The following is a 25,131-nucleotide window of genomic DNA, read 5'->3' on the forward strand; positions in this document are numbered from 1 at the left end:
TGTAGTTTGCTATGTCAGCAAACCAAGGTGCTTGCTGGATCTGCAAAAGGTGCTCATCTGGGAAGCTTTCATTCACGGGCTGGGAGGCTTTTTGAATTGTTTCTTGTGGTAGCCTTGACAAATGATCAGCAACCCGGTTCTCAGTGCCCTTCCTGTCCCTTACCTCAATATCAAACTCTTGTAGGAGTAATATCCACCTGATAAGTCTTGGTTTAGCATCCTGCTTTGACATCAAATACTTAAGGGCAGCATGGTCAGTATAAACCACAATTTTGGATCCTATCAAGTATGATCTAAACTTATCAAATGCATAGACTACAGCTAACAATTCCTTTTCTGTTGTGGTGTAATTTTTTTGGGCCTCATTCAACACTTTACTTGCATAATATATGACATGATGCAGGTTTCCCTTCTTTTGTCCAAGTATAGCACCAATTACAAGGTCACTTGCATCACACATGAGTTCAAAAGGCAGTTCCCAATCTGGGGGTGTGATGATTGGTGCTGTTGTGAGTCTGTTTTTTAAAGTTTCAAAGGCATGCCGGCAGTTTTCATCAAACACAAAAGGATTATCTAGCATTAATAGATTACTCAAAGGCTTGGCTATTTTTGAAAAATCCTTGATAAACCTTCTATAAAATCCTGCATGCCCCAAGAAACTTCTAACAGATTTCACATTAGCTGGTGGAGGGAGTTTTTCTATGATCTCAACCTTTGCCTTGTCAACCTCTATCCCTTTTCTTGAAACCTTATGACCAAGAACAATTCCCTCGGGTACCATGAAATGGCACTTCTCCCAGTTCAAAACCAAATTAGTTTCTTGGCATCGTTTCAAGACAAGAGTTAGATGGTTCAGGCAAGTGTTGAAATTATCACCAAAAACAGAAAAGTCGTCCATGAAGACCTCTAAAAATTTTTCAACCATATCAGAGAAAATGGAAAGCATACACCTCTGAAATGTGGCTGGGGCGTTGCATAACCCAAATGGCATCCTCCTGTATGCAAAAACTCCGAATAGACATGTGAAGGCAGTCTTCTCTTGGTCCTTGGGATCTACCACGATTTGATTGTACCCAGAATACCCGTCCAAAAAGCAATAATAGGCATGGCCGGCCAATCTTTCCAGCATCTGATCAATAAATGGGAGAGGGAAATGATCTTTCCTTGTGACATCATTCAATCTTCTACAGTCTATGCACATTCTCCACCCAGTCACTGTTCTAGTAGGGATCAACTCATTCTTCTCATTAGTGATGACCGTCATTCCTCCTTTCTTTGGTACAACTTGAACCGGGCTCACCCATGAGCTGTCAGATATTGGGAAGATTATCCCTGCATTCCACAACTTCATTACTTCCTTCTGGACAACTTCCTTCATTGTGGGATTTAGCCTTCTTTGAGGTTGAACCACTGGTTTGGAATTGTCCTCCAAGAGGATCTTATGCATACACACTGCAGGGCTGATGCCTTTCAGATCATCAATGGTCCATCCCAAAGCATCTTTGTGAGCTTTGAGTACATCAAGAAGTTCTCCTTCTTCCTTTTTTGTCAGGGATGAATTAATGATCACTGGGAAGCTTTCCGATGTGCCAAGGAATGCATATTTGAGATGGGTGGGTAATGGCTTCAGTTCTTGTTTTCGTACTTCTTTCTTCTTGTCTTGTTTTTCATCTTGCTCAATAGAAGTCTCAGCTACTTGTTCCTCTGTTGTCCCTTGATTTCCTTCTTGCTCTTGAGAATTTTCTTCCAGCATTTCTTCCACCAAACTCTCTATCATATCCACTCTCATGTAATCCTCTTGCTCAGGAATGTGTTGCATTGACTTGAAAACATTTATGACCATTTGTTCATTGTGGACCCTGAAGATCATTTCTCCTTTTTCTACATCAATGATGGCTCTTGCTGTGGCTAGAAATGGCCTTCCCAAAATGATTGAATTGTTTCCTTCCTCTTCAATATCCAAAATCACAAAATCTGCTGGGAAAATAAACTTCCCAACCTTCACCAATAGATTCTCCACAATTTCATTGGGTGTTTTGATTGATCTGTCAGCCATGACCAACGACATCCTGGTGGGTTTAAGTTCTTCTATGGCAAGCTTTCTCATCATTGAGAGAGGCATTAAGTTGATATTGGCACCAAGGTCACAGAGAGCTTTGTTGAGAACTATTCTGCCAATGGTGCATGAGACTACAAAGCTTCCTGGATCCTTGAGTTTTGGTGGAATGCCCCTTTGAATCATAGCACTGCATTCTTCGGTGAGTAACACGGTTTCCTTCTCAAGCCAACTTCTTTTCTTGTTGATAAGCTCCTTCAAAAACTTGGCATACAGAGGCATTTGCTCAAGTGCTTCAGCCAAGGGAATATTGATTTTCAGCTTTTTGAAAGTCTCAAGGAACTTATGAAAATGTTGGTCCTTAGTCTCTTTGCTGACTCTCTGGGGATATGGCAGTGGAGGTGTGATGCTCTTTCCTACTTGCTGCTGTCCCTGAATCACTTCTTTTGAACTGTGTGGTTGGTTGTTCTTCTCTTTGAGTTTCTCAGTGCTCTTGCTTGGTATCACAACTTGATCCTTGGCTTCATCTGCCTTTGTTTGCTTTTCATCTTCTATTGGTCTTTTGCTGCTCTCTACTTGCTTCTTTGTAGTGTCATTGTTGCTCATCAATGTTCTCCCACTCCTTAATTGTATCGCCTTGCATTCTTCCTTAGGATTTGGGATTGTGTCACTCGGCAGTGAGCTTGAAGGTCTCTCAATAGAAATCTGCTTGGAGATTTGCCCAATCTGCCTCTCTAGGCTCTTCATGGAGGCTTCATGGTTCTTGGTTGTCATTTCCTGGTGTTTCCACATTTTGTCTATCAAAGTTTCCAAGTTAGTGAGTCTTTGAGATTCAGGTGATGCTTGTGGTGGGTTGTGAGATGTGGATGGTGGATGGTGGGCATTTTGGTTGGTGGGTTGGTTATTGGATTGGTAATGGTTGGGGTTGGGGTAGTTGTTTTGAGGTTTTTTGTAAGGGGTTTGGTTAGTTTGCTGCTGGTTGTGGTTTTGGTTGTTTCTTGAAGTGTTTTGGTTTGAGTTCCTCTGCCATGGTTGTTGGTTCTGGTTGTGATTATCTCCCCATCTGAGGTTTGGGTGGTTCTTTCAGGATGGATTGTAGGTATTACCATAAACTTCATTCTGTCCAGAGTTTTGGTTATACATGTACTGCACTTGCTCCTGTTGTTGCTCTTCTTGGCTTTCTTCATTCTGCACACATACAGTTAATGGTTGGCTTGTGTTCACAGCTGCTACTTGAAGGCTATCAATCCTTCTGGCCATTTGTTCAAACTGTTGTTGAATTTGTTGCTGCATCATTTTGTTTTGAGCTAAGATTGAATCTACTCCTTCTAGCTCCATTACTCCTCTCCTTTGTGATGGTTGGCAGTTTCTTTGATGAGCAAAGAAATATTGATTGTTGGTCACCATGTCCACAAGATTCTGGGCTTCCTCAGCAGTTTTCATCAGTTGTAGTGAACCTCCAGCAGAATGATCTAATGCCTCTTGAGATTTCAATGTCAGGCCTTCATAGAAATTTTGCAGCACGTCCCATTCATTGAACATCTCTGGAGGACACTTTCTGATTAAGGCTTTGTACCTCTCCCATGCTTCATACAAGGATTCGGCATCTAATTGTGTGAATGACTGCACCTCGGTTTTCAGCCTGATGACTCTTTGGGGTGGATAGAATTTGGCTAGAAATTTAGTCACCAAGTCATCCCAACTAGTGATACTTCCTTGGGAAAAAGTTTCAAGCCATTGTGCGGCCTTGTCCCTTAATGAGAACGGGAACAGCAGAAGCTTGTAAGTTTCAGGATTCACACCATTGGATTTGACAGTGTCACAAATCCTTAAGAAGGTATATAGATGTTGATTTGGATCCTCCAATGGTCCTCCCCCAAACGAGCAGTTGTTTTGGACCAATGTGATGAGTTGTGACTTCAGTTCAAAGTTATTTGCATTGACATTAGGGGTGAGAATGCTACTTCTACAATGTCTAGCATTTGAAAAGGTATAGGAGGCCAGTACTCTCCTCTGTTGTGGGTTATTGTTAACCCCTCCTCCTGGATTAGATGGATCTCCTTCCATCTCGTGATATTCTTCCTCAGATTCTTCCTCTCCAACAATATTTTTTCCTCTTTCAGCTCTTCTTAACCTTCTAAGAGTTCTCTGGTCAGTTTCAGATAAAACAGGAATGGATCTCCCTGTACCTGACATACAAACAAAACAAAAGAAACACCACCAGTAACACTTCAATCTATTGCTAGAATGAAGTTTAGTTTAAGCAAAATTTCAAACAGTTAGTGTGTCGGTCAAAAATTAGAGAAACAGAAAATAAAAAGTGCTTGATCTAGATCTCCACTTCACTTAATCATTGTCAATCTATTTCAATCCCCGGCAACGGGGCCAAAAACTTGATGTGTATTTTCGAAAAATGAATTCCAAACACACAAAACTAACCGGCAAGTGTACCGGGTCGCATCAAGTAATAATAACTCACGTGAGTGAGGTCGATCCCACAGGGATTGAAGGATTGAGCAATTTCAGTTTAGTGGTTGATTTAGTCAAGCGAATCAAGATTTGGTTGAATGATTTGTGATTAATAGAATTTAAATTTCATGGAAAGTAAAGGGAATGGGTAAATTGCGTGAAATTAAAGAGAACAGAAAATAAAGTGCTGAATCTTAAAGAATAAGAAATTAAATGGCAGAAACTTAGAACGCAAGAAATGTAAATTGCAGAATCTTAAAGTGCAAGAAATGTAAATGGCTTGAATTGTAAAGGGAATTGAGAATTGGATTTGCAGAAATTAAACAAGGAAAAGAAAAATTCAACAAACAGGAATGTAAAAGATGGATTCAATTAAACCGGATCTTAAATGAAAATGAGAATAAGCTTGGTGTGACAACGAAACAAGGAAATTGAAATTGAAAGCTATAGATCTCAGGACTCAAGAGACTAGATAGCCAAGTCTAGATCTCACTGCCTTCCTAGATCCAGCAAGAACAATTGCAAAGGAAATAAAGAAATGTAAATTGTAGAAGAGTAGAAGCCGAAGCAGTTAATAGAAATGGAAATTCAATTATGCAGAAAATTAAACGAGATCTCAAGGTGAGATTGAAACAGAAGTTCTTCAATTCTCCACCCAAGATCCGAAACAAGAAAAGTAAAAAGTGCTCAAACAAGAACAAGGAAGAAGAGAGATCAATTCTCCTCCCTAATTCTCTTGAATTCTAAAAACAACAATGCAAAAATGTCAAGGTGCTCTCCACTGTAAGTGTTCTGAAAAATTCTCTAAGGAAAAGCTCTCTTTAAAACTTAAATCCTAAGCTATTTATACACTTTCTTCAAATGGTCTTCAAGCCTTGAATTGGGCCTTTGCTCTTGATGAAATTGGGTTGATAAGAGTCTCTGTTGATTGCTCTTGGAGTTGGAGAGAAACCCATTGTGAACCGGGTCAAGAATCATAAAAGTTTGAGTAAAAGTTTGAGGCAAACTTTTACTCAAACTTTTTATACCAGATGGCTTCACTTGCTGCTACCAACGTTTGGGCTAAAGTTTGAGGTCAAACTTTTGCTCAAACGTTGGTCCCCTTGTGTATATGTGTGGCGCCAACGTTTGCCAAAAAGCTTGAGGCAAACGTTGGCGCAAGCTTTTCTCCTCCAGGGTGTGCAAGTGTGGCGCCAATGTTTGCCAAAAAGTTTGAGGCAAACGTTGGCGCAAGCTTTTCTCCTCCAGGGTGTAGGTTTTGTGATGCCAACGTTTGCCAAAAAGTTTGAGGCAAACGTTGGCTCAAGCTTTTTTCCTCTGGGGTGTTTTCAATTCTTCCAAAAGTTTGAGCTAAAGTTTGAGGCAAACTTTGGCTCAAGCTTTTTATTCTCTCTTGCTCCTAGCCATTCCTTCTTTCTTCAACCTTCTTCAAAACTCTTTTCACCTATCATCAATCAATCAAAACAATCAAAGCTATGCCCCAAATCATGAGATTGTGTTTCTTTCATAATATATGACAATTATAGCATAAAATCTCATAAAAGTGCATGAATTCATCCATGGTTGATTGAATCAAAAGAAACATGGAAATCTACCCAATTGGCTTACTTATGGCTTAAGAAAGTGCATAAAATCAATTGAAAACAAAAGAAAAAGGCTAGTGAAACTAGGCTAAGATGACTTGTCATCATGCGTATGCATAGGTGTGTGCGTACGTACACTTCCCAGAACCTTCAGCTCCAGGCGTTGTTGCACAATAACGCTGGTTGAAGTGGGCGTTGCCAACGCCCATAAATTGCTTCCAGGAATGCTTTGGGTGTCATTGTGAGGTAACGCCCCTTTAACTGGACGTTACCAACGCCCATATATTTTTTCTAGAGTTGTTTTCCTGTGCGTATGCATAGATTTGTGCGTAAGCACACTCCTTGAGTCTTCAGTACTTGTGCGTACGCACATCTCTCAAAACTTCCAGCCTCCTGTTGGCTTGCTCTACTCCAAGTGCTCTGCATGCTTTTCTCATTTCCTATCAAATATTAAACATAATGTATCAAAGTAATATACAGGATGACTTAACATACTAAGTGTAATAATAATGCTCATAATCACACTTCACTTAGTGTTATCTATTACATCATATTCACCTTGTATATTCATGAAATAGCTATAATTTCAACTCATGCTTGATGACTCATTACATGCAGAGATATTTCATGCAATCACTTGTTTATTTACTAAAATTACATAAAAACAAACTAAAATAACAACTAAAAACTATTAATGATGCACATGCATCATATATATGCATATAAGCCACATTTTCATTTTTTTTGTTCCCTTAATGGCTTCTGCCAATTTCTTTTCCTTTCTTCTCTTAATGGCTTGGGCCAATGAGAATGGTACCAAGGTAATGGTAATAATTAATGGTAATTTAGTAGCTAGGTGTCAAGTTCTGGAGCTGCTGAGTCAGTGGTTCAAATTATAAATATCTTAAACGAATAATTATGAAAACTGATATATTAAAACACAAGTAATAATATATATAGGGTTAAATATATATGAGTTACTAATAGAAATGACATTAGTAACTTAAGGATGAAAGATATTTAATGAAGTATTAGCAACTCTAAACTCATCAGGAAATATCGATAATTACTTATATCGGCAAATATCGGACTTGATAATAATAATAATAATAATATTAATATCTAGGCTCTATCATAATTATAGTGTAAAACCTGAAAAATTAGTAAATAATTAGCTAATAAATTAATTATCACTAAAAAAATTAGAAAATGAATTTTACAGTTTAAAGAGATAGATCTAATTAAAATAAGAATTTTGACACTAATTTTAAAGAATTTGTCCCAAGATTGGGCCGAACGGAACAAACCGGACAAACCGAGCCCATATTGGGACCATGACCCAACCCAATCCATTGAAAACATAAAGAGCTTCAGCCTCCTTGCTCCAAATCACTAGGATTCACGCTGCTATGGGGAAGAACAAAGGGGAGAACCACAAACCCTTGATAACAAATTTCAATTCTTAATAACTTTTGATCCGTAGCTCCGATTGATGAGCCGTCAGCGGCCACGTGTTTGTCTTGGAATTCTCTACAAAAACCCAGTAAGTAATTTGGTAAGGAGCTTTCATTTTCAGTTTCAAATTTTCTCCCTCCAATTTTGAAATTCAATGTGTGGGTGTTGAGATTTTTGATCCTTTGATGTTATAGGCTTGAACTAACTTGAGAAAATTATTGGGTTTTGCTCTATTGATACTTGAAAAAGATAAAGACCCCTAAACACATGTGAAATCTGTGATTAAATAGAATCTATATTAATTTAGTGATGATTATTTGTATTAGATTGAGTTGTGGGTTATTTTGGGGCATGTTAGTAGTCATTGGTGGTGTTGGAGACTTGACGTTGTATTTTGGAGAGCTGGGGATCCATTTGGTGTGACTTTGAAAGCTTGGGTCTTTGCGGAACGGTGCTAATCATGTTGTTTCGGGTTTATCGGGGAATCGGCTAAGGTATGGTTTCGGTTTCTCGTAACAAAAATGTAATGTCTTGTGAAAACATAGGCTAGATAACCATAAGATAGGTTGAAGCATGTATGTATGATTAGTGGTTAGTGACCTTAAAGTAAATATTGAGTATCTTGAACTTGGGTGAGGAATGATGGTATTCATGATTTGTGTTGCATGATTTTGATTGTTGGGATTGGAAGATGTGAATGTTGAGAACTAACCTTGAGTGTGTATTAAACAATGGTAATTATGATGTTATGATAATGATATTGATGGTGATATATATTGTACTTGGATATGATAATGGTGATGTATTTTGTAGTATATTGTGTTAAATTTAATGTGGATGGGCTAAGTGGTTGTCAGGTATGAGAAAGTTGATGGTATACAATACCATCAACTTACATATATATATATATATATATATATATATATATATATATATATATATATATATATATATATATATATATATATATATATATATATATATATATATATATATATATATGTAAGTTATTAGTATGGATTATATTGTTGTTGAGAATGAATTATTGTGTGGAGGTGACCATACTTGTAAAATTGGTGTATTGAGTAATGTTGGTGCTTGAGTTGATGTGGTTTGGTAAGTTTAAAATGGGATGGAATTGAAGTGTTGTGAAAATTTAGGTTTAGAAATCTTGTGAAAATTTTGTGAAAAGTTAGTTTTTGGCCGAATTTTGGCAAGCCATATCTCGGCTTCCAGACCCCCAAATTATTTCAAACTTATTTCATATGAAAATTAAATCCGTGAAGTTTACGCCGTTCAAAAAACGGATAAAAAATATTTTAAAGCGAGAAAGTTATGTGCGTCGGAAGTTCGGTATGTAAAGATGAAATTCTGCAGACTTAACCACTTTTGACTGTTCTGCATACGCGAAGGGTCATCTCTATCTGGCACGGATGCGTACGCGTAGCCCTTGTTTTAGCAAACATAAATCTTGTATTTTAAAATGTAATTTTGGACCTCTAAACCTCTATTTTCACTTTTTTAGCCCCTAAACCTTAGTTGTATGTTGAGTTGTGAGTAGAAGGTAGGGAGGAGTAGTAACTTGGAGATGAAGAAAGTTTGAAAGGTGGTGAATTAGGAGTGAGAAGCGTGTAAATGTGATATGTATATAATGAATCTGGTCTTAGTGAATGATCTTGAATGATTATGAATGGATATGAATGAATAAGGTATAATGAATTTGAAAACAAAATTGTTTGAATTTGACTTGGCAAGGTTCGTGGTGGTTTACCGCTTGCTCAGTGTCGAGAAGTATGTGAGGTTCATGGTGGTGTACCACCCACATATTTTTAAAAGTGAATTCTTTGTGGGGTTCGTTGTGGTTTACCACCCACATGTGTGTGTTGTTTTTCTAATTGAAGATCTTGCGAGGTTCGTGGTGGTGTACCACTCACAATGGTGGGGTTTGTGGTGGTGTATCGCGTACCAGGTGAGGTTCGTGGAGTGGTGGTGTACTGCCTACTGATTTTCAAGAGGACGATATCCGGGTTAGCTACCGAATGTGTCGGGTTCTGGCAAAGTAACCGACACATGAGCTCACGGCCAGTAGGAAAGGCATGCATCATATGCATTTATGTGACTTGTTTGGTTTTGCACTACTTAGGTTTGCTTACTTGAATATCTATGCTTATTTGCTATATTTGCTATATTTTCATATCTACTTGTGCTTGTCTTGTCTGCTTTGTTTGTTTGTTTGTGCATCGGTGTTTCGGAGGATTGGAGAAAGGGATTATGAGCTTAGGGGTTAAGTTAGGATTTGAGATGGAACCAAGAAGCCTTAGATACCTCACCCTGTTTATGGTTTAAAATGTTAGTTTTAAGTTTGAATCTATTGTCAGAAGTTCTAGGATTGCTTTTGGCTTTTCCGGGACCTTATATGTTAGTTATGTGGGCACCGTTACTATGCTGAGAACCTCTAGTTCTCATCCCATATATATTTTGTGGTTTTCAGATGCAAGACATGAGGCACCTCGCTGAGGCATACTGGAAGCTTCTGATAGCGGAGATCCTTGTATTTTGGGGCTTTATTTTGGATATATGTATATATGTAGATACTTTTATCTCTACTGCTTATGTATTTGATGTATTAACTTCCTCTTAGAGATTATTTTGGAGAAATAGGTTCTGCAACTCTGTATTTTGGGTTCTCTTATATATATGTTATATACTTATATGCTCAAGCCGGTTTATCTTCACGAGCTGGGTCTTGATCTTGATATTTGTACCTTGGAACTCTCTTTCAGTTATATCTATATTAGCTTCTCTTATATTTTCTGTTTATCATTTATGTGTCGTGAGTGTTGTGCTTTTCGTTTTACCCTTTTTTTATTTTTATTTTAACAAGAAAAGGCTCATAGTTATAAATCTTTTTCACTATATTATGTATATAAATTTTACTTTTAGAAGTCGTAGCGCCTCACCACCTCTGTTTTACATCCTATGTGTAAAGCTCTGTGTGGTAGGGTTTTATATTATGGTATCAGAGCGGTTCGTTCCTGTAGAGCCTGAGGGACAGATTGACTATGCTTCTGAGCATACTCTAAGTTGTGTTTATGTGTTATTTAGGATATCTAATTGATAAATATAGCATAAGGTTCATGAGTTTGCATTTGGAATTTCGAAGCACTAGACTTGTGATATTGAGACTGATCACCTTGATATCACTTGTTTGGTGTGAACAGGACCAGAGGGCGACTCGTGGACGCGGTCGCGATCAAGGGGAAAATAGGAATCAAAATGAGGAACACGAGACGAATGCGAACAACCCCACAAACTTCATGGCTGCCTTGGAGAATATGGCTACGACTATGCAGGCCACAACTGCTGCCTTAGGAAATCAAGCTAATAATGGAAATGGCAAAAACGAGAATGATGGGCCGATGACATTAGCCACTTTTCTGAAGGTGCATCCCCCGACCTTCAGAGGGACCACAAACCCTACTGAAGCTGATAACTGGCTCCAAGCAATGGAGCGGGCTTTACAAACTCAGCAGGTTTCTGAGGAACAATGGGTGGAGTTCGCAGCCTACCAATTACTTGATGAAGCCCAATACTGGTGGTAGGGAACATGACATATTCTACAACCAGACGGTTTTTCCTTACCGCTGGATGGTTTGTACGGGCTACCAACGTACCACGTATCATTGGATTGTTTCAAATGTTCAAATCAAATTTTTACAACATGCTTTATGTCAATAAATCTTCATGACTCAATGCATCCTTTCTTTTAGAAGTTGTGTCAGGGTGCTATCTCGGATTTATTCCTAAACGACGGTTTGATCATTCTCTAAACTCCACTCCTAACACACATGAATCTGTCCCTTCTGCGGTGAGCTTGACCTTGTTATGATATGAACAAATGATCCATGAATTTTGAAAATTTGTTGAAAGTGTAGTGTTCTCCTTCGTAACCTTACTAGGTTTGATCACCCTGCAATACATCCTTCTGCTTTCTAGTAAATATCATTGTGTTGTTTGATCACTTTTAAACTTAAAATTCTTTTCGAAATCAACTCAAACTTAGTTAATACCTTGTACAATTCCTTGATATAATCATCATGACACTAGTTCCTTAAAGCAAGAATTCGGGACGCGGGAGATGAGGAGTGTAAGTATGCGAAATCAAGAGGAATTTGGAGCCTTAGTTCTTACTGACTGTATTGCCCGGGATTAAGTTGACGCGCTAAGATACATCGTGTATATAGACACCTGAATACGAAAGAAAGCCTTTGAACCTCAAGAAGAAGATCAACCTTAAAGCTAGCATTCGTGATACTTGAACCTAGCAAACCATTCGAAAACACTACAAAGTATTGTCGAAGGACTCTGGGGGCATGTGGAGGAAACGTCGTTGTGTGGTGATGAACACTCTCAGCAGAAAGTCTTCGAGTATTGTATGAAGGATGATTAAAGAGAAGTAAATGTTAAGTAAGTTTGTAGTCTAAAGTAGGGCGTTGAGGTAATAGCTGGAGGTATTAGATCGAATCGATTGCGAATTTCAAAAAATTGTAAGGCCGAGAGAGTTTGGAAGCACAGTAAAAGGATAAGGAACTACAAGGATGTTAAAGTCTGGTAAAAAAAAGGGAATCAAGAAGAGATCGAGGGAGACAAAGAAGAAAGCTTGAAGGAATGAGGGAACGGATTCAGAAGTATAAGAAAAGATTAGTATGCCGAATGCCGGAAATGGAGACGTAAACCATTATCTGGAGCAATCAAGAGCGGATTTCGATTCATCCAAAAATTACTAAGATGTATCACAATTTTAATAAGGTATGTTTGAGTGGTCCGAAATGATGAATGACATGGCAGCGCGTGTGACTGAATATCTGGCATGTTTGAAGATGAGGAGTAAGTATTCTAAGTCCCAAGTTGAAAGCCGAGACAACGAAGAAAAGATTATGCGAATTCGAGTTGAGATTATAATTGCGCAAAGCCAATAGACAAGTTATGCGAATAAGAAATGAGAGGGCCTAGATAGTTTAATGGAGGAAGTTACACATTCCTAAAAGTTACTTTAACATACTAGAATCGATGAGCAATCAAACTAAAGAATTAAAACCAAGATGTACTAAACCGTTTGAAGTATTAAGGCAGATTAGGGACCAGTGAGGTATCAAACACCTTTTCTGCTGTATCTCTTCAACGTGCACAATATACCCATATTCCAAAATGCCGGCAGTATACCTCTGAGGTAAACCACGATTTACGGTCTGAGTTAGTTTAAAATCAAGACGGGGATTTGACGTATTGAGTAGTTTCGATTGAGGTTGGCAATACCAGCGTTAAGTGACTAGGTAGAAGAGTGTTGTTGTTAATAAAGGCTGCTTGGAATCAGGCTGAGATTGTTGAGCACACTTGTGAATTCGAATCCAAGATGAGAAATAACTACCCTCACCTATTTTCGGATAACTGAATCTGAATTTTGGGGACAAAATTCCTATTTAGGTAGGTAGGATGTAAAACTTGCAAAATTAGTAAATAATTAGTCAATAAATTAATTATTAATAAAAAATTAGAAAATAAAATTTTACAATTTAAAGAGATAGAGCTAATTAAAACAAGAATTTTGACACAAATTTTAAAAAATTTGGCCCAAGATTAGACCGAACGGGCCGAACCAGATGAACCGGATCCATATTGGGCCCATGGCCCAACCCAATCCATTAAAAACATAAAGAGCTTCAGCCTCCTTGCTCCAAATCACTAGGATTCATGCTGCTATGGGAAGAATAAGGGGGAGAGCCACAAACCCTTGATAACAAATTTCAATTCTTAATAACTTTTTATCTAGAACTCCGATTGACGAGCCGTCAGTGACCATATGTTCATCTTAGAATTCTCTACAAATTCCAGTAAATAATTTGGCAAGGAGCTTTCATTTTCAGTTTCTAATTTCCTCCTTCCAATTTCAAAAATTCAATGTGTGGGTGTTGAGATTTTTGATCCTTTGATGTTATAGGCTTGAACTAACTTGAGGAAATCATTGGGTTTTGCTCCATTGATGATTGAGAAAGGTAAGAACCCCCCAAACCCTTGTGAAATCTGTGATTAAGTTGAAGCTATATTGATTTAGTGATGATTATTTGTATTAGATTGAGTTGTGGGTTGTTTTGGGGCATGTTAGTGGTCATTGGTGGTGTTGGAGACTTGACGTTGTAATTTGGGGAGCTGGGGATCCATTTGGTGTGACTTTGAAAGCTCGGGTCTTTGCGGAACGGTGCTAATCATGGTGTTCTGGGTTTATCGGGGGAATCGGCCAAGGTATGGTTTCGGTTTCTCGTAACTAAAATGTAATGTCTTGTGAAAACATAGGTTAGATAACTATAATATAGGTTGAAGCATGTATGTATGAAGTGGTTAATGACCTTAAAGTAAATGTTGAGTATCTTGAACTTGGGTGAGGAATGATGGTATTCATGATTTGTGTTGTATAATTTTGATTGTTGGGATTGGAAGATGAGAATGTTGAGAACTAACCTTGAGTGTGTGTTGAACAATGATAATTATGATGTTATGATAATAATAATGATATTGATGGTGATGTATATTGGACTTGGTTATGATAATGGTGATGTGTTTTGTAGTATATTGTGTTGAATTGAATGTGGATTGGATAAGTGGTTGTCATTTGGTATGAGAAAGTTGATGGTGTTGATGATGTATATATATAAATATATGTATATGTAAGTTGTTGGTATGGATTATATTGTTGTTGAGAATGAATTATTATATGAAAGTGACTATACTTGTAAAATTGGTGTATTGAGTAATGTTGGGGCTTGAGTTGATGTGGTTTGGTAAGTTTAAAATGGAATGGAATTGAAGTGTTGCGAAAATTTAGGTTTAGAATTCTTGTGAAAATTTTGTGAAAAGTTGATTTTTGGCCGAACTTCGACGAGCCATAACTCGGCTTTCGGACCCGCAAATTGTTTCAAAGTTATTTCATATGAAAATTGAGTCCGTGAAGTTTACGCCGTTTAAAGAACGGATGAAAAATGTTTTTAAAATGAGAAAATTACGCGCGTCGGAAGTTCGGTATGTAAAGCTGAAATTCTGCAGACTTAACCACTTTTGACTGTTCTACATACGCGAAGGGTCATCTCTGTCTGGCACGTATGCGTATGCGTGGCCCCTGTTTCAGCAAACATAAATCTTGTATTTTAAAATGTAATTTTGAATCTCTAAACCTCTATTTTCACTCTTTTATCCCCTAAACCTTAGTTGTATGTTAAGTTGTGAGCAGAAGGTAGGAAGGAGTAGTAACTTGGAGATGAAGAAAGTTTGAGAGGTGGTGAGTTAGGAATGAGAAGTGTGTAAATGTGATATGTATATGATGAATCTCGTCTTAGTGAATGATTTTGAATGATTATGAATGGATATGAATGAACAAGGTATAATGAATTTGAAAAAAAATTGTTTAAGTTTGACCTAGCAAGGTTCGTGGTGGTTTACCGCTTGCCTAGTGTCGACAAGTATGTGGGGTTCGTGGTGGTGTACCGCCCACATATTTTTAAAAGAGGAAGTTATGTGGGGTTCGTGGTGGTGTACCGCCCACATGTTTTTAAAAGTGAATGCTTTGTGGGATTCGTGGTGGTTTACTGCCCATATGTTTTTAAATGGAAATACTTTGTGGAGTTCGTGGGGGTTTACCACCCACATGTGTGTGTTGTTTTTCCAATTGAAGATCTTGCGAAGTTCGTGGTGGTGTACTGCCCACCGATTTTCAAGAGGACGATATTCAGGTTAGCTACCGGATGTGTCGGGTTCTGAAAAAGTAACCGACATGTGAGCTCACAGCCAGTAGAAAAGGCATGCATCATATGCATTTATGTGACTTGTTTGGTTTTGCACTACTTGGGTTTGCTTACTTGAATATATATGCTTATTTTCTATATTCGTCTGTGCATCGGTATTTCGGAGGATTGGAGAAAGGGATGATGAGCTTAGGGGTTAAGTTAGGATTTGAGATGGAACCAAGAAGCCTTAGATACCTCACCCTGTTTATGGTTTAAAATGTTAGTTTTAAGTTTGAATCTATTGTCGGAAGTTCTAGGATTGCCTTTGGCTTTTCCGGGACCTTATATGTTAGTTATGTGGGCACCGTTACCTTGCTGAGAATCTTCGGTTCTCATCCCATACATATTTTGTGGTTTTCAGATACAGGACACGAGGCACCTCTTTGAGGCATACTAGAAGCTTCTAATAGCGGAGATCCTTATCTTTGGGGCTTTATTTTAGATATATGTATATATGTAGATACTTTTATCTCCAATGCTTATGTATTTGATGTATTAACTTCCTCTTAGAGGTTATTTTGGAGAAATATGTTCTATAACTCTGTATTTTGGGCTTATTTTGGGTTCTCTTATATATATGTTATATACTTATGTGCTCAAGCCGATTTATCTTCGCGAGCCGGGTCTTGAGCTTGATATTTGTACCTTGGAACTCTCTTTCGGTTATATCTATATTAGCTTCTCTTATCTTTTCCGTTTATCGCTTACGTATCGTGAGTGTTGCGCTTTTCATTTTACTATTTTTTTTTTATTTTTACTTTAACTTTTTTTCAAAGGCTTCTAGTTATAAATCTTTTTCACTATATTATGTATATAAAATTTACTTTTAGAAGTCGTAGCGCCTCGCCACCTCTGTTTTACATCCTAGGTGTAAAGCTCTGTGTGGTAGGGTGTCACATATAGCATATAAAATAAATTAGTAACATAATAATAAAATTATATTATCATTTATTTTACTTCGAAACTCTGAATAAACTCATCGAAAATAAAACTAATTGCTGAGAATAACATTTTTTGAAAAACATCGTGTTGGCATAAAAATTCGGGTTGTTACACACCACTGTAGGCGCTAATTGTTCTTGTGTGGAATGATTGGGTATAGCTCGTCCTCTTGACAGTTAACTCCGAGCTTCTTGTCTGGGAAGAGATATGCCTTGGTGCAGAAAGAACAAAGAACTGCAAAAGGCACTTCGATTCTTAAATCAGTCAATGTGTGAGTAAAAAATTATCTCCTTGATAAAGCGTCTTACCTCCTTTATATGCGAGTCGAGATATTAACAGTTATGCTTTAGAGATTAATTGTATTAAAGAAGAGTAAATTTTATATCAGGACGTTATGATATACGTTTTGGTGTACGAGACTGAATTATAACTCACGAAGCCGAATTATAATGTACGGAGTAACATTTTGATTGAGTTATAACAACCATATCAATAATAAAATAAGGTTTAATTATTTTATTGGTCCCTATAGTTTCGCAGAATTTTTAATTAGGTCCCTATGCTTTTTTTTCTTTTAATTGTGTCCATGCACTAATATTTTTTTCAATTAAGTCGCTGCAGTAATTGACTTAATTTTATAGGGACCCAACTAAAAAAAATTTGGTGCAGGGGCCCAAATAAAAGAAAAAAAAAGTGTAGCAACCTAATTAAAAAAAAATTTTGGTGCAAGAACTCAATTGAAAGAAAAAAAGTACAAAGACCTAATTAAAAATTTCATGAAACTATAAGAACCAACAGAATAACTAAAGCATAAAATAATTAGCAAAAGTTATAACAGCCATATCAATAATAAAATAATTAGCAAAAGTCTATTATGGACAATTTTGTTGATATTCTTACCTTATTTTATTAATATAAATCGTAATCTTTTTAATTAATTTATTATTATTATTATTATAGCAAAAGTTTTTTTTTCTTCTTAAAAAAAAGACAAATAAATCATCTTTTCTAATTAAATGATTTTTTCCTCAAATTATATCCAAACACTTCAAAAATTAATACACATATTTTTTAAATAAAAAAGACAATTCATTATATTATTACGTAAAAAAAGTGTTATATTTTTTTCCCTTTAAAAAATAAAAGATATAAGAGGCTAATACGGGTGTGTATGGCCCGGCGATCCGAAGACCCGGCCCAGTCCCGAACACGTTAGGGACTATTTTGGTGTGATTTCACCGGGTCTAGGGTTGGATAAGGGTTTTAAAAATAGACCCGGTTATTATTTCGGGTCGGGTCCGGGCCATGGTTCAGATCACTCGAAGTCGGCCCGTTAGCCCGGTCATCATATACAATTAATATTGTGTTATTAGTGATGGATGATGGCTATTTTTATGTGAAATTTAAGTATTGTAAACCTTAATATTTTGTGTTATTAGTTATTATAAGACTATAAGTTAATGTTTTATGTTTAAAATGCATAAGATTTTAGACTAATGCATAATATTGTGTTATTTATATTGATTTAAATATTTGGTATTATTAGACAATATTAGTATTGATTATGGTTATACTTTAATTTTAGAGAAGAGTTGGTTCTTGTTATATTTTTCTAAGTGAATTTTACCATGTCAAATAATAGTTGGAGTCTTGTAAATTTGGATATTTTCACATGCTAACTTATAAGAAGGTATCAAGGTAATGTAATGTTAACGACCTGATTTTCACCCGGTTTTTACCTGATATAATCGTGACCCGAAAGTGTATATGTTTCATCGGGTCTAGGGCCAAATTCGGGTCAAATAAATAGACCGGTATATATTTCGGGTCGAGTCTGGATCACATCAAACCCGATTTCACTCGACCCATGCACACCCTAGAAGGCTAATACAATTTAGTGTGTGTTTGGATTGTCAAACTGAAATTTGAATAAAAGTGATTTTATAAAACTGATTTTGGGTAAAAGTAAGTTTGTGTCAACATGATTTATGTTTGGCAACTCTATACCAAAATTGATTTTGATAAAATAAATATTGTTTGGATAATATTAGTTAAAATCACTTTTAGATAGATAATTACTTAAAAGGACATGAAATTAAATTATAATGTTATTTTTTTATACATGTTTATTTTTTTTTCTTATATGTTTTTTATATAGTATATTTTTAATATTCTTAGTACTCTTTTTTAGTACGTTATAATTTTTAATTATTATTATTATTTATGGTTAATTTTTTTTAATTTATTTTACAGATCAATAAATTTTATTATAAAAAGATAATAATAAATATAATACACAAAAATTATAACTATAAAAATATATAATGTCAAATAAAAAATTAATAAAAAATATAAATAATAAATAATAAAAAAAATTCATATAGAGAAAAATAATAAGAATTTTATAAATAATGCAATAATATACATAAAGGATAAAGTTGGTAAAAAAAAATTAAATGTTAAAGGTAGTGACTAAAAGCACGTTAGTGCAGCGGAGAAGTTAGAAATTATTGCTTCTTGTAAACGTAATTTTATGAACAAAATCACTTCTGCGTTTGTAAAAAAAAAATTAGCCAAACAAAAAATTGAAGCTTTCAAAAAGTTTTAACGTACTTTTTTCCTTCAAACATGTTTACCAAACACACCCTTAGTAGTCTTATTTCCGTGTTTGGTAATTGGTATTATTGAGTTTTTGGGGTTAACACTTAGCAGAAGGTACCAGAGTTTGGCACACACTGACGAAGCACAACACAGTGAGACCGAAGCCATCTGCAGCATCCTAAGGTTACCTCTCAATTTCAACGTCTTCTCTGTGACCTTATCCCCAATTTTCGTTTTCAATTAAACTCGGCCTCTTTAGTCTTTGACATTGCCGATTCCGAATCCCAATATTCATTCTGGCTTTATGCTTCTCTGTTAAGTTTCAGATCTGGTTTTGTTACTTGTTACCGTTTCTTCCTTTGATTTTAATTTTGATTTCTTTTTTCCTTTTTGGAATTTGTTAACGAAGAGCCACAAATTTGTATGCTGATTTTTTGTTCTTGATTTTTTTTTTTGGTTATGGAGTTATGTGTAGTTAGAGAATTAGCGCCAATTGCTTGATTAATTAATCATATGAAACACTAATTAGAATGATTTTTTTCACAAATGTGATTTAGGTTGAAGCCTGAAGATGTGAATGTCATAAACAATATCATTTTATTTTACTGTAATGTTCGTGAGCATTGTAGATTTAAACTGCTAAGCAACAACTTGCTTTCTGATTTTGTTATAATTTAGTGTGATTTGTTAGGTTAGAAGATTCTAATTTTTGAATTCTGATATATCGATGGGGTCTATATGATCATGTTTTAGGAATCAATATTAATTAAATTTTTCCTTAATTCAGTGTTCAGTATAAGAGATTCACAGTTCAAATTGTACGTGCTTTCAGTTGGAAAAGAATAAGATATCTATTTTGATGCCCAAAACCATGGTATTGACATGAATTTGTTTTTGCTTCCTGCTACAGATGATTGATGATCAAGATCTGGGTTTCTTTGCCAATTTCCTTGGCATCTTCATCTTTGTACTGGTGATAGCTTACCATTTTGTTATGGCTGATCCAAAGTATGAAGGGAACTAGGGTACTGTGTGGTTGTGATTTTCATGTTGTAGACTTAGCTATTTTTCTAATGGAAGTTAAGTTGATATAGAAATGAACTTCATTTTGAGCATGTGATGTGAGCTTACTGCTATATCTTATCAAAGACTTCATTGACACTACAATTTTTGTTATATATATATCTGAGCTTCCAAGGTTTCTGCAAGTAAGAAACTTTCATAAATCATAAAAAAAGATAATGAAACCGTGGTAGATGAATTTGCTAGATTATGTGCTCCACTGCTACTGAATTTGGTGCAATCATGGCTTGAGCAATATAATATTGATAAACAAATTTAGGGTAAGGCTTTCCCCAGTAATTGGCTTTAGCGATATACTTAAGTTCTGTTTCCTATTTTACTCAAGCATTCTTGAAGCCTAATAAGATTTATCCTTTATAGTTTGATAACTGATTTTAAAATTGGAAAAAGTAGTTTAGTTTAGTCTTATGTTAAGTTGGCAGCTCATTATGTGACGTTTGTCAAATGCCGTGAATGTTACACTAGAGATTTATATAAGTTTCTTCATTTAGAGTTTTTGATGTTTCGTTTAGTGTTTATTTTTTTATTTTTTTACATTATTTTGGTTTATTTTTTCTCTTTTATTTTGAGATCAGAAGTGTTAGAACTTTATCGTGGCAGTACACATATCACATAATGGAGCTGGATTAATTTTCTTCAATTGGAAATTTAGAATGCTTTTATACTATATATGCAGTCCACTAGTTATTAGTTAAATAGTAAGGCACATCCTTTAGTTTTGGTATGCCTCCCATAGTCTCACTAAACATGTTGTTCTGTAGTTAATAAAAATAAAGTGAAACACAGCAGGTCATGTGCAAAGTAATAAAGGGTTTTGGAATATGGAACACAATGGAGTTTCAAATTTTGTTTAGGAGAGGGAAGTGGAGAAGGTGTCTTCTAGTTCTAGAGATAGAAGGAGGATCTTAGTTGAGGGAGTAATTAAAGAGGAGAATAAGATGAGGAAGAAAACATGCTGATGTGTTTGTGGTTGGGCATGGAGGCACAGACTCACCCAGATATGGGAATAGATCCTGTTAATTTAGTTTTCACTTGACAATATTACGTGTGATATTTTACCATGAATTTTATAGAGATTTTTTATCGAGAGATCCACTTTACATTGTCAAGTAAAAATTAAATAGAGAAGATCTCTTCCCACTGAAAGTGTCTGCACTATTGTACATTAATTATTCCATTTACAATATGATATTATGATATCATTTCATCTATATAGCCATTCGTTCCTAGAGGATAAGACTCGGTCGTTGTTATCATCATATTATGATATTTATAATTTAAAGTTAAGTATTTTCTTGCAACATTTGCATGTTCTGCACTATAGCTTTCCTATAGTTATATCAGGAAATTTTGTTCTCAGTATGTTTTGGTTAACAAAAATGCTACGTACATTTCAAAATTAGTCACAAAAATATGTGTATAAATATATATTTATTTAACTTGTTTTCAATGTATATTTTGTATTTCAATATGTATTTTATACTTGTTTTGCATGGTTGGTTAGTTAATCTTTGATCTTACAATTGATTTTGTTAAAGTTTGCATGATTTGTGGGATCATAAAATCTTAGTAGTTTTTAGCTGAGTCTAGATCTTGTTTGTGTCTCACATCAATCAAATTCCAATAAAGATTCTGTTGGCCTTTAAGGATATCAGTGATATCACCTCATCTACTAATTTTTTGAGTGTCTTGAGTCATGATGATTCACTGAATGTGCTAGAAAAAGTTAAAGACATGTACCATAAATCATAGAGACTAAGCATCTCAATAATGCATGCATTAGACCGAATTTGAATTATGAAAGGTATGTATCATATATGTATGTGAGTTTTGATTTTGGATGGAATGAAAGAGTTATAATACTTCAAAGGGTTATAATCACATCTTCGATGGAGTAATAATAAATTGTCCAGTAAAAATATTGGATCAAGTTCGAGTTAACATTTATACGGGCAGCTAACCCTTGCATGAAAAAAAGTGCTGACAGGCTTATTCTATTTAGTGTTGGTTTGGATTGATTTGTTTAAGTGAAAAACAACAATACCAACAAAGTTTTGTCCCACTAGGTGGGTCGGCTAAATGAATTAAATGACATCATTGAGTTCTATCAAGTATTATGTTTACATAGAGATCGTTTATATGTAGATCTCGTTTGATCACTTCATGGATGGTCTTTTTAGTTTTTTTTTTCTGCCTTTCACCCTTTATTCATCTTCTAACTTATCCACCCTTCTGACTGGTTGTTCTATCAGTCTTCTTCTTACATGTACAAACTACCAAACTACCTGAGACGCGATTCTGCCATCTTTTTCACAATAAGTGCTACTCCAATCCTTTTTTTTATATTTTCATTCCATATTCTATCCAATCACGTATGACCACTCATCAATTTCAACATTTTCATCTCTGACACATTTGACTTATGTTTGTGCTTTTCTTTAGCCGTCCAACACTCTGTATCATAAAGTATAGTCGGTCTGATAGCAGTACTTTTATTAAGAAAAGCAAATTATTTGTTTTTTCTAAAAGCTATCAATACCTTATTTAAAAAAAAAAAAAGTAGAAGCAAAAATGTTTTTAATACTTGAATACTTTTTAAAAAGTATATTCAAATGTAAAATAATTTTTATCTGTTAAAAAAAATTCTTTTTTAAAAAGATGAAAAAAATAAGTATTTTTTTCAAAAACCTATCCAATATAGAGTATTTAAAATTGCATTTAAAATTTCTTTTGCGAAAATAATTTGTTTGGATATTTTGTCATTTTTAAAATTCTTAAAAAATTTCACAAGGCATTTAGATATTTTGTTAGTAAAGAGAAGGAAAATTTAAATCTCTTTTAATTAAGTGGAATTTCAAAATTCTTTCCTACCACGAAAGAAAAATACAGATATATCTTTCTTTTTTTTGTTTCCTTTATCTTGTCATTATGTTGTATCCAAAGTAAAAGTTTTAAAATTAATGCAATTATATTAGTTCAATTTAATTACTTTATATTCCAAATTCTCAAAAAAATTCAACAATTCTCTATTCAAACATACTCTAGCCATTTTTAATAAAATGAAATATATTGTAATTGGTCATAGTATATAGACACTGATGATATACAAATACAAACAATGGCAGACATACATTTCTTTTTTACTTTTATTTTAAATTTATTATGTCAATTTCTTTTATATCTAGATAAATAAATTGTCAATAATAACAATAGTTGTGATGATTTAAAACGTAAAAGTAGTGTTCCTTCCGTACGAGTTTGTTGCAAAATTTCTTCAATTTTAGAAAGTCACTCAGACACTACAGCTATGCTGCCCTAAACTATGTGCCCACAGATTAATGGACTTGGTCCAAAATTCTCCAATTTAATCATAATTGGAGAATTGTCACATTATCCTCACAGTAGGATGGCAATGGGTATCATGGGTGGGTAGTAGTTGGGTACGCTTTTTCTTTTTTCGACTCCGTTTAAAAAATATTTTCAATTTCTATTTTATTTGTTAGAGATTACTGTTTAATAGCCTTTGCAAGAAAAATGAATATTCGCAAGTATTTATGGATATTCTCATTAAAAACTTAAAAAATAAACATAATAATATAATCTAACGGTGGAAACTCAGGTGCAGTCGACTTCACGTGATGTTGATATCTGAGAGCCGTTAGATGATTTGATTGATTTGACTAAATTTTTATCTAACAGCTCTTAAATATCAACTTCACATGAAGTCGATTTCACTTGAATTTTTACCTAATCTAATACAATATAATACAATCTAAATATAATTTAATATATATGTTAAAAAAAACATAAAAATAGTTTCTAATATAATAAAATACTAACATAAATTAAAACATTATAGTAAATTCTCTCTGAAGATTTAACGATTCACATGAAACATGTATGTATACTCTTGTTTCTATTCCCATTTATTTTTGCGATAGATCTTTGTCTCTGAGAGATTTTGCGAATTTTCATTTACATTTTTCTTGTGGATACTTTCCGCAAATACTTGTTTTTGCAGATTTTTTTTTTTTTACCATTTTTAATGTCTTAAAGTTTTTAGATTAATTTTTATGAAAGTACTTTCTAAACATTGTTAACCTTTAGATAAAAAAATATATTGTTAATTAATTATATATTAGATTTTTTTAATTAACAAATGCCAAAAAAAGCATGTGTTGAATATTAACAAAATGCAAGTGTTAAAATAGGTTAAAAAATTTGGATATGAATATTTTTTTTTTAGTGTTATTTTCGAACATGGAAACATGTGGTGGGTTCCACCTTCTCACAGTAGGCGAGATACGTTTTTTTTTTTAAATTGAATAAAAAAGCTTCTCGTTATGTATGAGAAGCATTGTTAGAAAATTAAAAAAAAATGAATCTTTCATCTAGCAGTGTGCAAGTTTATTTTTTTTATTTTTTAAATAACAAGATTATTTATGTATATTGTATATTTTATTTAACAATATATTTAGCATAAATATATTAATACAAATATATCTTATTAATATGAATATAAAAGAAAAATGATAGATAATTATTAAAATTTATTATTTTTGTTTATCAGTTAGTTATCAATATTTAAAAGTATGAGATAAAGTATGTTATTAAATTATTAGACTAAAGAAATTAGATTAAAAGAATTAAGTTGATGGTTAAATAATAACCATAAACAATAAATTCTAATGATCTCCTAATATTTCTGTATATAAAGTACTCAAATATTAATACATACAAGCGTAATAACTCATGCGTGATAAAATCAAAATTATAATTTTGAGTTGTTTTGTTAAAATTAATTTGAATTATAATCATTTGATTAATAAAAAAGTAATATGACATGCATTGTTCGTTTTTTCTTAATCTGGTGTTAAGTGTATCTACTCTAATGTAGTTATTAATCGTTTTTATTAATCTACTCTAATGGCAAACATGTGATGGCGCGATGGGTAGGCGGCGATAGCGAGCACATGACGGCGCGACAGGTTTGTTCTCTATGTCATTGAGTGGCCACTAGGTTTGTTCACTTATTTGGGTTTAGAGTTGTTTGTGGACTTGGTTGTAACAGGTAACAGTTAGACCCCCAATTATGATGAGATTCATG

The 25,131-nt window shown here is 34.5% G+C and overlaps 1 protein-coding gene across 1 annotated transcript; it reads left to right on the forward strand.

Annotated features, from left to right (window-relative positions):
* Positions 1-19,851: 19,851 nt before the first annotated feature.
* LOC107628259 (dolichyl-diphosphooligosaccharide--protein glycosyltransferase subunit 4A) lies at positions 19,852-20,108 on the forward strand. Its single transcript, XM_016331021.3, has one exon. It carries the CDS (start codon positions 19,852-19,854, stop codon positions 19,963-19,965), a length of 114 nt encoding a protein of 37 aa, XP_016186507.1. The 3' UTR covers positions 19,966-20,108.
* Positions 20,109-25,131: the final 5,023 nt, after the last annotated feature.

The sequence above is a fragment of the Arachis ipaensis genome, chromosome B2 (genome assembly GCF_059453495.1).
Source record: "Arachis ipaensis isolate K30076 ecotype BB chromosome B2, ASM5945349v1, whole genome shotgun sequence".
In the NCBI taxonomy this organism is placed as follows: Eukaryota; Viridiplantae; Streptophyta; class Magnoliopsida; order Fabales; family Fabaceae; genus Arachis; species Arachis ipaensis.